The sequence below is a fragment of the Apium graveolens genome, unplaced genomic scaffold (assembly GCF_009905375.1).
Source record: "Apium graveolens cultivar Ventura unplaced genomic scaffold, ASM990537v1 ctg1398, whole genome shotgun sequence".
NCBI lineage: Eukaryota > Viridiplantae > Streptophyta > Magnoliopsida > Apiales > Apiaceae > Apium > Apium graveolens.
This window is the reverse complement of record NW_027417218.1, coordinates 1-14046: the sequence shown is the minus strand read 5'-3', so window position 1 is coordinate 14046 and position 14046 is coordinate 1. Positions and strand designations below refer to the sequence as shown.

General features: G+C 33.9%; 1 protein-coding gene across 1 annotated transcript; it reads right to left on the bottom strand.

The window, feature by feature from the left end:
* Positions 1–2901: 2901 nt before the first annotated feature.
* LOC141699836 (uncharacterized) lies at positions 2902–6230 on the bottom strand. Its single transcript, XM_074503653.1, has 6 exons — positions 5899–6230; positions 5242–5742; positions 4729–4875; positions 3833–4549; positions 3185–3617; positions 2902–3075 (listed from the first exon to the last, which is right to left on the bottom strand). Exons 1-6 carry the CDS (start codon positions 6228–6230, stop codon positions 2902–2904), a joined length of 2304 nt encoding a protein of 767 aa, XP_074359754.1.
* Between the last annotated feature and the right edge of the window lie 7816 nt (positions 6231–14046).

Below are 14046 nucleotides of genomic sequence, written 5' to 3'. Positions count from 1 at the left end.
AGGTTTTGCTATACGGCTAGAGGAGGATTCTGCTATACAGAGGATAACATATTTGAAATTGGTACAGGTATTAGTGATATTGTATTCTCAAATAATCAAATAATAAAATTTGTTCATACGGTAATAAGATTGTTTATATCTTTATTTCTTTTTTTAATGAAATCATATTATCATCTGACATAAACTTTTTATTAATTCTTGTTTATATATCAAATATTCTGCAGTAATGATTGATATTGTTTATTTTTATTACAGTATAAATCATCGGCATAATTAGAACCAGACGTACACATTATCGGCTTGCAGGGTTCATTTGTTGCTTTTTGGTTTGATCATGCAGAAGTCAGACTTTTCTTTAGTTTTTCGGAATTGGGTTGATTGGCTAAATTAGATGGAGTTGTCGGAATTTAAGAATAAGGTACTTAAAAATTAGTATAGTATAAGTTGGCTAATGGAATGCTTTTATTTTATTTGAAATGTATGTATAGTATGATATGAGTAATATTTTGATATTAGACTTGTAATTTGGATGAATACCTTTATGTTTCTGTTTGGATGTTTTTTGTTGGGATGTTGTATTATTTTGATTCCTTATGGTTGTAAATAGTACCAGGATGGCATGCAATTTACAGAACATTAACATCACAATGGTACATGTAAACCGATGTAAAACAATGTACAAAAGACATCATGTAAAATAATATTAAATGAAAAAGAACTAAAAAAACCGATGTGAAATAGTCATTTGACATCGGTTCTGAAAAGAAACACAATATATTTTAAGTCAAATAACATCGGTTAGAGAAATTGGCTGATGTTAAACAAAAAGATTTAACATCGGTTTCATGAAGAAAACCCATGTCTTATCCATCATTTCAAATCGGGGGGCTAACTTAACCGATGTCTGATCAAACATTTCACATCGGGCAACTAATCTAACCGATGTCTGATCTAGCATTTCACATCGGTTTGTTCAAAAGAATTTTAATAAATGGCGTTTAGAGCTTGTAGATTTCATGTTTGAATGGATAAATACCTCATAATATACCCATATTCACCTAGAAATACTGTAATATAAGCTGAAATTTGTTGCAAAGACATCATATTTAATCTTAAAACTGATGTGTAGCACTGTAATAGACATCGGCTGTTAACCGATGTAAAAGGCTGATGACATTTAACATCACACGCGAAGACATCGGTTCAGATTTTTTTAACATCGGTTCTGAACCGATGTCTGATCCCATATTTCTAGTAGTGCTTGTCAGCAACATCAATACGAGTATCTTCACTATCCTCTCTGCAACCAGCTTTTTTGAATTTTAAATACTCGGAGAGCGGTGGTGGTGGTGGTAACTACAAGTGTACAAAATAAATCAGAAAATCATATATATACATTTAACTTATTTTTTTCAAAAGTAATCATTTAAATACCTTTTCAACAACATCCTTATTTCCAGTATCTTCAACATCCCCTGCACATGGTTCTAAGGCTAACTTCCTTCTTGCAGTTACTTTCTCATTTTCACTGACAGGTACATCTTGTCCACTTTCTTTTGTTAAAATTTCCTGCCAACCACCCACCTCGGGCAACTTTTTATCCATTTTCATTTTTTGCTGCTGGAGTTGATGTGTGGTAACAAACTTACGCTGAAGCGGTTTCTCAGGGGAAGCTGTAACAATTATCAATAACGTACTTTAGAATTCAGTGTACATACCATTATATATGATTTAAAAATTACATATATAAATACCTTGGATGAAGTTTTCCCTAGGCCAAGTGATCACATGAGGTTGCATTTGAGGAGCCGGCTCAATTTATTTATCAACAATGTTATCGATGTAGAAGTTCACTAAATAACCAGGAGCACAATCTTCCACAAGAACCATGACTTGCTTATCATTTGACAACAGCTGCCAACCACCTTTTCTTCCTCTGTTTGCGTAGATTCCTCCAATTTCAATAAAATGGAGGTTATCTTTGACCAATTCCATAAGCACAGAATAAGAAAAGGATTCAACGTCTAAGCCCATCACAATGAAATATTTCCACCAACATATGATGTCTTCTTAAACTTCCCTTCATAGTGCAACCTCACATTAACTGTTGTGTCGTCCATCATGTTAAGAATAAATCATTAAAGTCAGTTAAGTTTATAAATATGTATCAGAAATTAAAACAAGAAGTGCTGATATTTTTATACAAAAAGTGCTAATATTTTTATACTAGAAGTGTTGATATTTTAGTTAAATATGTATCAGAAATTAAAACAAGAAGTGCTGATAGTTTTATACAATCAAAAGAGTTCAGAATAAAAATATATATACTGCACAGCAACAAGAAGTGCTGATATTTTTATACAAGAAGTGCTGATATTTTTATACAAGAAGTGCTGATATTTTTATACAAGAAGTGCTGATATTTTTATACAAGAAATACTGATATTTTAGTTAAATATATCAGAAATTAAAACAAGAAGTGCTAATATTTTAATACAATCAAAAGAGTTCAGAATTAGTCGTTGTGTTTCACTGATTAATATTTCTGATCAGGTATTAACCGCAACAAAGTGCCATATGTCAAGAAATAAAAACACAATAAATTGAACAGGCTAACAACAAAAAATACAAATATAGACCAAATCTACAAAAAAACATATAATCTCCTGAAACTAATAGTTAAAATTGAACGTAAATATCATAAATGCACAGAATGTGTAAGAAAAATTTTAGGATGATTCAAATCTGACATAACAATTAACCATTAAATCTAAAACATAAAACAGTTTCACGACATTTGATCAAATTACAAATAGATAGTGGATAATGCATTTTAATCTGGAAAATAAAACATGACTAAAATCGAGCAAAGTAATTCTCTATAAAAACAAGTTATGTGATCTAGGGAGACATAAATGGAATTTGTATTTGGGGGACATCATCTCTGAAGCAACTCTCGTCGCTAACTTCAAATTCTGTTTCAGGATCAATATCGATATCATCTAAAGTAGTGGTTCTGATCTCTTCTTCAGTTGCATTCTCATTCTCAGCATCACACACGTCCCTCGGCAACTTCTTAATAACATAATGAACCATTTTTTGAGTCTTGAACATAAAAGACTTGTTCCACTTGCGATGACAGAACATAAGGATCATTTTTGTGGTTTAACTTATTAAAATTTACTTTAGTAAGACCATATTCATCCTTCTCCTCTTGGTACCAACAGCATTTAAAAAGGACCACGTTAAAAACCCCCCAATAATCTAGTTCAAAAATTTCCTCGACTGATCCATAGTAGTTAACATTCCCAATTACTGGATTTTTGTCTTTCGAACTAGCAAAACTAGTGGTCTCTGCAGTTACAAAAACACCACTATTTTGTGTGATACACCGTGAATCTCTGGACTTGGTATGGAATCTATATCCGTTTACTACGTAGCCGGTAAACTGTCTCGCTGCTCTAGTAGGACCCAATGCGAGAACCTCTAAATCTCTAGAAATCGAGTCCTTACTCAAAACCTGTTCTTTTAACCATATCCAAAAATCTGAAGTGTGCGTTCTTTCCCTTTTCAATCTTTTCGAAGTTGCCTCACCATCCAATGAAACTCGATGCTCCCTAGAAAAATGAAGTTTACACAGTCTAAGAAAGTTAAACAGTGATGACATAAAACTGAATTAAATGAGAAAATGACATGAAAGCTTACCTAATCAGACTCTCTATTTCATTATTGCCGGAGTTGAATAGAACATATTGATGAGAAGCCTTTCAATCTGCATGTTTCAATTTAAAGACTTTTCCATCTTGATTCTTTTTTGTTCCAAATATGATACTCCAAACTTGTATTTCTTGCAGAATGAGACATGGTATCTTCTATTTCTCCTTCACCAGTCAAAAATCTTGAACAGAATGTGACACATTCTTCTGCCAAATAACCTTCTGCAATTGAACCTTCCGGTTTCCTTCTATTCCGAACATAAGATTTTAAATTTCCAAGGAACCGCTCAATAGGAAACATGGACCTAAGTTGCACTGGTCCTCCATATTCGACTTCCCGGCACAAGTGAACAAGAAGGTGGACCATTATCTCAAATAATGATTGTATAAAAATTATCTCAAATCGACAAAGTATGTCAAAAATATCTTTTTGCAGCTTCTTGAAGTCATTTAAATCGATCACTTTGCTCCATAAACCTCTGAGAAATGTGCCCAGTTTGATCAACGGTAATGCAACCTCCGGCTTTAATATTCTTCTCAGGGCAAATTGTAACAAATAATGAAGCATGAAATGAGCATCATGGCTCTTGTACCCAACCACCTTTTTCTCAATTATGCTTACATACTGACTAATATTCGAAGCACAATCGTATGGCAGTTTTGCATTCTTCAATACGGAGCAAAAGATTTCTTTCTCTTTTTTGTTCATATCGAATATTGCAGGTCTAATTTCATATGACTTTCCATCAGCAGATAAAACAGGATGAAGGGGCTTTCTTATATTCTGTTCTTGTAAATCGAAACGCGCTTCTAAATGATCCTTTGACTTGCCACTAATATTAATTAGAGTACTTAATATTTTGTCACATACGTTTTTTCAATGTGCATGGGATCAAGGTTGTGTCAAAGTGGATTATGTCTCCAATATGATAAATCAAAAAAAATTGATTTCTTTTTGAAAGGAGATTCATTTTTAACCTTTTTCTTGCCCTTCCCGAAATGGTTTTCGTACCCCTGTAACAACTCTTCAATATCAGTTCCTGATACAACTGGTGGAATCAGTCCCATTTTAATATCACCATTAAAGTTGTTTTTATCCAGCCTCCATTTATGTGTAGGCTCAAGAAACTTCATATGGTTCATGTAGCACATCTTTCTGCTATGTTTTAAATAACATAAAGAAGTCTTGTAATGGCAAACAGGACAGCCTAGTTTTCCCTTCGTACTTCAGCCGGACAACATTGCATATCCGGAAAAATCACTAATGGTCCATATCACGCGTGCACACAACTTAAAATTCTGGTTAGTCAAGGCATCGTAAGTTTCAACGCCGACATCCCATAATTCTTTTAACTCCGTAATCAAAGGTTGCATATACACGTCGATATTATTGCCTGGAGAATCTGGACCTGATATTAGTGTTGAGAGTATCAAATTTTCTTACTTCATGCACAACCAAGGTGGAAGGTTATAATTTACCAACATAATTGGCCATATGCTATGAGTTAAATTCATTGTACGATACAGGAAGAATCCGTCTGATGCTACACCTAAGTTCACATTTCTATGTTCCGAGGAAAAATCAGGATATTGAGCATCCATCATTTTCCAAGCCTCGCCATCAGTTGGGTGTCTTAGTTTCCCATCATTTTTACGTCCCACTGCATGCCATGTCATAATCTTGGAAAACTCTTTGCACAATAACATTCTTTGCAGCCTTGGCTTTAGTGGAAAATACCTCATTACATTTGTCGGCACTTTGTGAATCAACTTCTCCGGCTCGTTATTAACACCACTGCCTTTTTTCTCTTTTACAACCCACCTTGAAACTCCACAAGTATGACATTCATCTTTATCTTTATTTTCTGCCCAATATAACATGCAGCTATTTGGGCATGCATGTATTTTCTCATAATGAAGACCTAAATCCTTAATGACATTCTTTGCAGCATTGAAGGACAAAGGCAGGTGGGCTTCAGGAAACACTTCTTTCATTAGCTTAAGCAACTCCCCAAATGCGGACTCACTAATTCCATGAACACATCTTAAATGATAGAGTCTGATCATGAAACCTAATCGAGAAAAGTTAGTACATCCCGGGAATAATGGTTATTTTCCTTCCTCAACCCTTCTATAAAACTTTTATGCCTCTGCATTTGGTCTTCCTTCACAATTTTCTCACTTTTTACCCATACACTTGAACATCTCTTCTAAGTTATTCCCAAATTCCATCCCTGTTTCGTAATCCATGAAGTTAGTACTAACCTTTGGCTTCATTTGTGAAGTTTCATAAATCCATTTGACATGTGCTAGGGAAGGACCACTATAAATAAGATGGTCATTGATGACCTCTCTTGTATGCCATTTACGATCAATACAGTTTTTGCAAGGGCACTTCATTTCTTTGCCCCTCGCACAAACTGGGAAGGCATTATCTAAAATATTTGTCACCCCTTGTCCGTATTTTGTGCTATATCTTGGTAGTCCTATCCAAACGTTACTCTCAGAGTCCATTATAAATGTCTAAACTTAGTTTGAACCTACCTTCACCTAGAAAAAATAGAGTAGATATGACAATGAACTTGAGGTTTTATACTTGACTAACAGAGAGCCTGCGAATAACACAAGGTGTACAAGAAGTAATATGTGTCATGCAGTAGTTAAGAAAGAGTTGAACAAGACATATGGTGGTACAAGTAACAAGAGAGTGATGAAAGTAAATGGAGGTGCAACAGAGGCAATGAAGCCGTTACTGGGAAACTATTATCAGTATGATGGGACTCCAATTCTCAAGGCAATGTACAGAGAAATGAAGGAATGCATTCATGTCGAGAAAGATGAAGGTGAGACCAAAGGAGTCTACTGGTATAGAAAGGAATTTTAGGTTGATGAGCATTATTATCCTAATAGCGAGTATATAATTCTATTATTATCACTGCATTTACTTCAGTAATTTTAGATTACTTGCAAGTCAATGCGGTACAATAAATAAGAGTTATACAGTAACTTGATGTAATGAAATAAATAAAATACCATTCCGGTTATCCAAGAATTTCTAAGCTCACTACTAATTTTTCATGTTGCTTCAACTTTCTGATTCTAATCTTCAATGCTAGTGACATTAAATTTAAAACTAATGATGAACAAAAGTGCATAGAAATATAAACAGAGCTTATCAGGGGAACTAAAAGTGAAAAGAAAGCTACTGCATCCATTAACATTAAAAATAAAAATACATCAGAAGAACATAAACTTCATAGATTAAAGTACAACAGAAGAACATAAACTTCAAAGTGTTAACATTACAATCTAAAAATATCACTACTGTTGTAACACTGAATAACATATGATCATGACATCTTTCTTTATTTATACTGTTGTAAAAAGAGAGAAGTGAGTGTAAATTAATACCAGAAGAAGCATAAGGCTAAAATTGTTCCTAAATAAAACATGAAATCAAATGAAATTAGTACATACATCACCAGCAATGCACAGTCCAAAACAGATTAAGTTGATTACTAAAATAGATCCCCAAAATCATATCAAAATAACAACGCACACAAATACGCAAAGTTAGGATTTGAGTATAACCTGATGAGATTCTTCGAAATAATACCAAGCGCTTTAATCGCCGCACCAATCAAGCTACTTCCAGTGATATAAATCCCCCTATCAAACACACAATACAATATCAAATCAAACTAAATTACAGTTATACATACATTATTACACAAGCCTAAAACACAGAGAAAAGAAACCCTAAATTATAAGTTTGAAACACAGGAAATTATAAACCCCAAATCAAAAGCCCTAAAAAATAAACCCTAAATCGAAATACTAAAGCCCCAAATCAAAATACTAAAGCCCCAAATCAAAAGCCCTAAAAATAAACCCTAAACCGAAATACTAAATCCCAAAATCAAAAGCCCTAAAAATAAACCCTAAATTGAGAAAAAGTTCAAAATATCTGCAAAATTACCTGCAAAATCCACCAATGTAAAGCCCCCAAAGTATCTGCAAGTTGAAAACGAAACTCAGATTTAGAAAATGTTGCCCAGATTTAGAAACCGAAGCTCAGATTTAGAAAAAACGTTGCAAAATCCACCAATTGAAAATGAAGGAGAGAAGGAGAGAGTGAATATCAGCCTTCGAAGCTCAGATATTTGGCCGCCCAAAGAGTTTAGAGAGAAAGAGTGAGAAGGAGAGAGTGAGAAAGAGTGAGAGGAGAGAAGGAAAGTAAACTGTGAGAGTGAGAAGGAAAGAGAGTGAATTTTGTTAAGGGGGAAATAGCCGCCCAATTTTTTGGCCTGGGAAAGTGTGCAGATCTGTGTCTCAACATCATTTAATTATTTTTCAGTATTTTATTAAATATTTACAATTTTAAATTTTATAATAAAATTGTATAACTAGTGTAAAATATATGTCAAAATAACACGACAATGATAAAATTAATCGAAACAATTATTTGTATAATTGAATTATCGAACTAGAATTTTTAAAAAAAAATAGAAATCATTCGGGACAAGAATCTACAAGGAACCCGTGTTGACCGTAATTTGACTATTATAAAAACACATGATATAAAATCTAATTTTTTTTGAAAAAATTACACATCTCTAAAATTAGTAGGTAATATCATCTGTACGGTTGGATCGTTGAACAAGAATTTTAAAAAAATAGAATCACCGCTCGGGACAAGACTTGGTTATAGGAACCCGTGTTCACCGTAATTTGACTATTATAAAAACACACACTATAAATCTGAAAATTTTAAAAAAAAAATTACACATTTTTAAAATTAGGAGGTATCATCATCCGTACGGTTAGATCGTTGAACAAACAATTTTAAAAAAATAGAATAATCACTCGGGACAATACTAGGTAATAAGAACCAGTGTTGACCGTAATTTGACTATTAAAAAAGCACGTGATATAAAATCTAAATTTTTTTAAAAAAAATATAAACATCTCTAAAATTAGTAAGTATCATTATCCGTATGGTTGGATCATTGAACAAAAATTTTAAGAAAATAGAATCATCACTCGGGACAAGCCTTGGTTATAGGAACTCGTGTTGACCGTAATTTGACTATTATAAAAACACATGATATAAAATCTAATTTTTTTTAAAAAAAAAATTAGACATATCTAAAATTAGTAGGTATCATCATCCGTACGGTTGGATTGTTGAACAAAAATTTTAAAAAAATAGAATCACCACCCGGAACAAGACTACGTAATGTGAACCCGTGTGCACCAGGATTTGATTATTAAAAAAACACGTGATATAAAATTTATTTTAAAAAAAAAAATTACACATCTCTAAAACTAGTAGAAACAACATTCGTACGATTGGATTAATTAAAAATTATTTAAAAAAATTAGAACATGAATATAACAAATAAATTTTAAGAATAGTACAATAACTAACGCAACACTAAATAACCTACTGCAACACTAGAAAGCAAATGCAATGCCTAAAGTGCCACATCAGCTGCCACGTCAGCTGCCACATCAGTAAGTGGACCCATTTTGTGCCACGTTAGCATGCCACGTCAACATTTTGAGCCCCACATGTGAGACCCACTAGTGCCACGTCAGCATGCTGACGTGGCATGCCACGACAGCATGTCACGTCATAAGGGGATCCCACATGCGGGGCCCAAGATGCTGAGGTGGCATGATACGTCAGCATGCCACGTCAGCACCCGTGGGTCCCCAACATGCCACCTCAGATTTATTTTACACGTCAGCATTTATTAAATAAAAAAAATATGTAATGCAATGCTATGACCTCTACTATTGCATGTTGCGCAACACTAACAGTTATTAGCAACGGTAGCTTCAATGTAATGCAACGCTTTCACCACTGTGTTGCAATAAATTGAAAAGTTTATAGATAATACAACGCTTTTCAAGCAATGCTGGATAAAAACTGTTGCCTATGTGCACTTATGGCATAGTGGCGAAAGGAATGTGGTAACTTGTTAAGCAGGAATTTGAGAACAAAGAAGCATTACCATTTCCATGCTATTACGAAGATATTCAAAGATGCTGGAATAGAGTAGTGAAGCATCATGGAGTTAGACTAGATATGTTTTATTTTATTATCTTGTCTTATTGTCATGTAAACTTGGTGATATATAAACCAAGTGTAGCTAGTAGAACAATTAACTAAGCACACATATTTTCAGAGAAACATTTTTAAGCTGTTTTATGTAGCATTTCTCTGTAAGTTTAGTTGTTCTACTTGTAAGCAGCTGTGAGCTATTCAAGTTTCACAGGGTTCTCATTCGATATATATATATATATTAGCTTACTTCGTGTTTTGATTCATATAAATCATTCATTCCACAATTTGCAAATCAAACACTTATATATTATCGAGTAAGAACTATTTTAAAATATTTAAAAAGTAGCCAGAATTACATTCAACCCCCCCACTGTAATTCTTGTTGTATTTTTAGGGAATAACAATTTATTATGACTATTTTTTCATCATTTTTATTTTATTATGACCAATTCTCGGTCGATAAGTCAGTCGGTATATTATACGACCGAATTGATCGTTATACTCAAAGAATTTTTTTTGCGTTAAGCCTAATACCGACTAATTAATACCGACTAAATAATATGGAGATGGGTATTTTTCTTATGAATATGATCGGTATTTGTTGCCTAGAAATTGTTATATTTAGTCATTACTTGTTCTTTTCGGTCGGTATTTATATGGGTTTTGTTAGGTATGAAATGCAACACAGAGGGGGTGAATGTATTTTATTGAATTTGAATTATCTTTTGGCTTTAGGAACAAAACAGTTGTGTTAATTTGTAGAGATAAAATACTAAATACTAATACACAAGCGGATTATCAAAAACTCACTTGATTTATATTAAATCAAATTTTCCTTGCTACAAATCTGTGTTCTTGAAAATAAGAACTCGGTTTCTTTTCTTGAGAGAATTCAAGATTTCCTAGATTTGTATCTTACTTTTAAATAAAAACATGTGGCATGCTTTATAGATCAACATGCACATTTTAAATGACCTGCACTAAAATAGACTAACATATTTGCCAAAGCTACTTTGTCTATTTTCATTTCTAGTATTAGCGTATTTCTGCATAATCTACCAGGTATGGGACCTTCCTTAGTCAAGTTCATCTTGGCCCACGACGCCATAAGTACACATATGCAAAGCCTTTTAGCAAGCGTTGCACCAAAAGCGTTTCATTATCTATAAATTTTTTGATTTTTTGCAACAGAGTAGAATAAGTGTTGCATTATAGTTAAGTTACCGTTCCTAGTTATTGACAGTGTTGTGCAACAAGGAACACTAGAGTTACTTGTGTTGCATTAGACATTTTTAAAAAATAAAAATATGCTGACATGGACAGAAAATGCTGACATGGACAGAAAATGCTGACGTGGCACTATGGGGCCCACATGGGGAGACCCACAGTGATGACGTGGCACTGTGGGGCACACCACTGTTGAGGAGTTGAACCCTTGAACTCTCACTTCTGAGATCAAGCTCCAACCACTACACCAACCTTGTACTTGTGTTTTATTTTGCATAACTAATGTATAAAATATTACAAATATTTATATTTTCTTTAAATTAGACAAATTCTTTTACAATTTTTGATTTTATTTTTCGAAAATTCATAATAGATAAAAATATTTGTTCCAAATAATAGTTTTTTTAATTATAATTATAATTTTTTTATTTAAAAATTATACATGATTTATTTGATGTAATGGTCAAAACGGTCAAAAAACTAAATATATAAAGTACAGAAAGGGGGACGTGGTCCCACATGCGTTACACATTTGTTAGGAATATGTGTATTAGTTTGATGATGAGTTAAGCAAAACACTTAAGTAGAAATCTAGTGTTTGTAGCCTCAACGGATAAGACCATCTCGGCTATCCGTTGAAGGAGTAGCTGTACTTAGCAATAAGTTTAGTATTGTAGCACATTTCACTCTCTGGTTTCAAGCTGTAATTCTTAGATGTTATTAGGAAATAATCAGTCATGTTGACTACTAATGGATGTACAAATAGGAGGGCTAATTGTAAATATTTCATGCCTTATAATTTTGTATAAGTGAAGAAGTGTCAACGGATATTGAAGACCTTCAACGGATAAGAAACAAAGCTTCAACGGATGTCTCTATTGCTTCAACGGATGTCTCTATTGCTTCAACGGATAATATCCATCAACGGATAAGTGCTTCAACGGATAAAGACTTCAACTGATAATCATCAACGGATAAAGCTTCAACGGATAAAGCCTCAACGGATAAGGCATCAACGGATGAAAGCTTCAACGGATGCTTAGTTCATTAGCAGTTGATAGTGACAATTCACAAGCTGACAGAGGCACATGGGTTGACAGAGACATACTGGAATGTGGAAGCCTCTAGGAGGAATCGAGAAAATGCAGCATTTCCATTCTGATGTAAACAAGGAAGTATTCAAAGATTTACAGATTATCCTAGATTGCATTGGATAGAGAAATGAAGAAGAAACATGTGAAGAATCTTTTCAATTGTATTTTACAGTTTGTCTTCACTTGTAAACTTGGTGATATATAAACCAAGTAGCAGCTAGTAATTAGATATGAATTTTCCTGAGCTGTTTAGAAATATCAAAAAAGAAAATCATCTAGTTTGTACTAGGAAGCAACTGTGATTTAATTCTTTGAATCACAGATTTTCTGAAATAACACATCTCTGGTGGAACAACAAATCCACCAGAAAAGTTTTTAAGTTCTTTGTGCTCATTATATTTGTGTTTGAATATATATCTGTCTCCATCAGCTTCAAGCAATTCACACACATTTGATCACTCAAACACTTAGCCTTAGAAACTGCTCAAAACTTGAAAAAGTTTTGAGATTTACATTCAACCCCCCTTCTGTAAATCTCATTGTTAGTCCACTGGGAATAACAATTGGTATCAGAGCGAGCTCTTAACATACAAAAAGTTTAAAGATCTATTCTGCTAAGATCATGAGTGCACAGAAGAATCCTCCTGCTACCATCATGAGTAGGAAGGATATTGGTGTAAAGATCCCAGTCCTGGAAAAAGATAATTATCATCACTGGAAAGTGAAGATGCATTTACATCTTCTTTCTCAAGATGAAAGCTACATCAATTGTATTGAAAATGGTCCTCACATCCCTCACAAAGTAGCCACAGCTGCTACTGCAACAGTTGCTGTTGGACAGTCCATTCCCAAGCCAAAAGCAGAATGGACTATTGAAGACATGGAAGAAATCCGCAAGGATAAGAGAGCTATGAACATTTTGTTTAATGGCTTAGATCAAGATATGTTTGACAATGTCATCAATAGCCAAACTGCAAAGGAAGTTTGGGATACTGTACAAATCATCTGTGAAGGTACTGAGCAGGTCAGAGAGAACAAGATGTAGCTTCTTATTCAACAATATGAATATTTTCACTCTGAAGAAGGTGAATCATTAAATGATACCTTCAACAGGTTTCAGAAACTGTTGAATGGATTGAAGCTGTATGGTAGAGTGTATCAAGTCAAGGATTCCAACTTAAAATTTCTTAGGTCTCTGCCAAAGGAATGGAAGCCCATGACTGTCTCTTTGAGAAATTCTCAAGATTATAAGAACTTCACACTTGAAAGACTATATGGAATTCTGAAGACTTATGAACTTGAAATGGAGCAAGATGAGCTGTTGGAAAAGGGAAAGAGAAAAGGAGGAACAGTTGCTCTTGTAGCTGACAGTGAGAAGATGGAAGCCAGGAATGAGGAGAAGACAATGCCAAGTCTCAAAATTGGCACAAGCAAATCAGAATCAAGCAAGGGTAAAGAGCAAGTTGGTGAGGATGAAGACAATTCCCGTCAGGATGAATCTGATGATATTGAAGAACATTTGGCCTTTCTGTCCAGGAGGTTTGCAAAAATGAAGTTCAGGAAAAACAGAAAGTTCACTAAGCCAAACAAAAACATGGTGGACAAATCAAAATTCAAATGTTACAACTGTGACATTAGTGGACACTTTGCAAGTGAGTGTAGGAAGCCAAATTCTGAGAAAAAGAAATTTGAACAAGTTGATTACAAAAAGAAGTATTTTGATTTGCTCAAACAAAAGGAAAGAGCTTTTCTCACTCAAGATGATTGGGCAGCAGATGGGGTAAATGAAGATGATGATGTGGAATATGTCAACCTAGCCCTGATGGCTAATTCTGATGAAAATGAAACTAGTTCATCAAGCAACCAGGTAATTACTACTGATCTCTCTCAGTTTTCTAAATATGAATGCAATGAAGCCATAAATGATATGACCAAT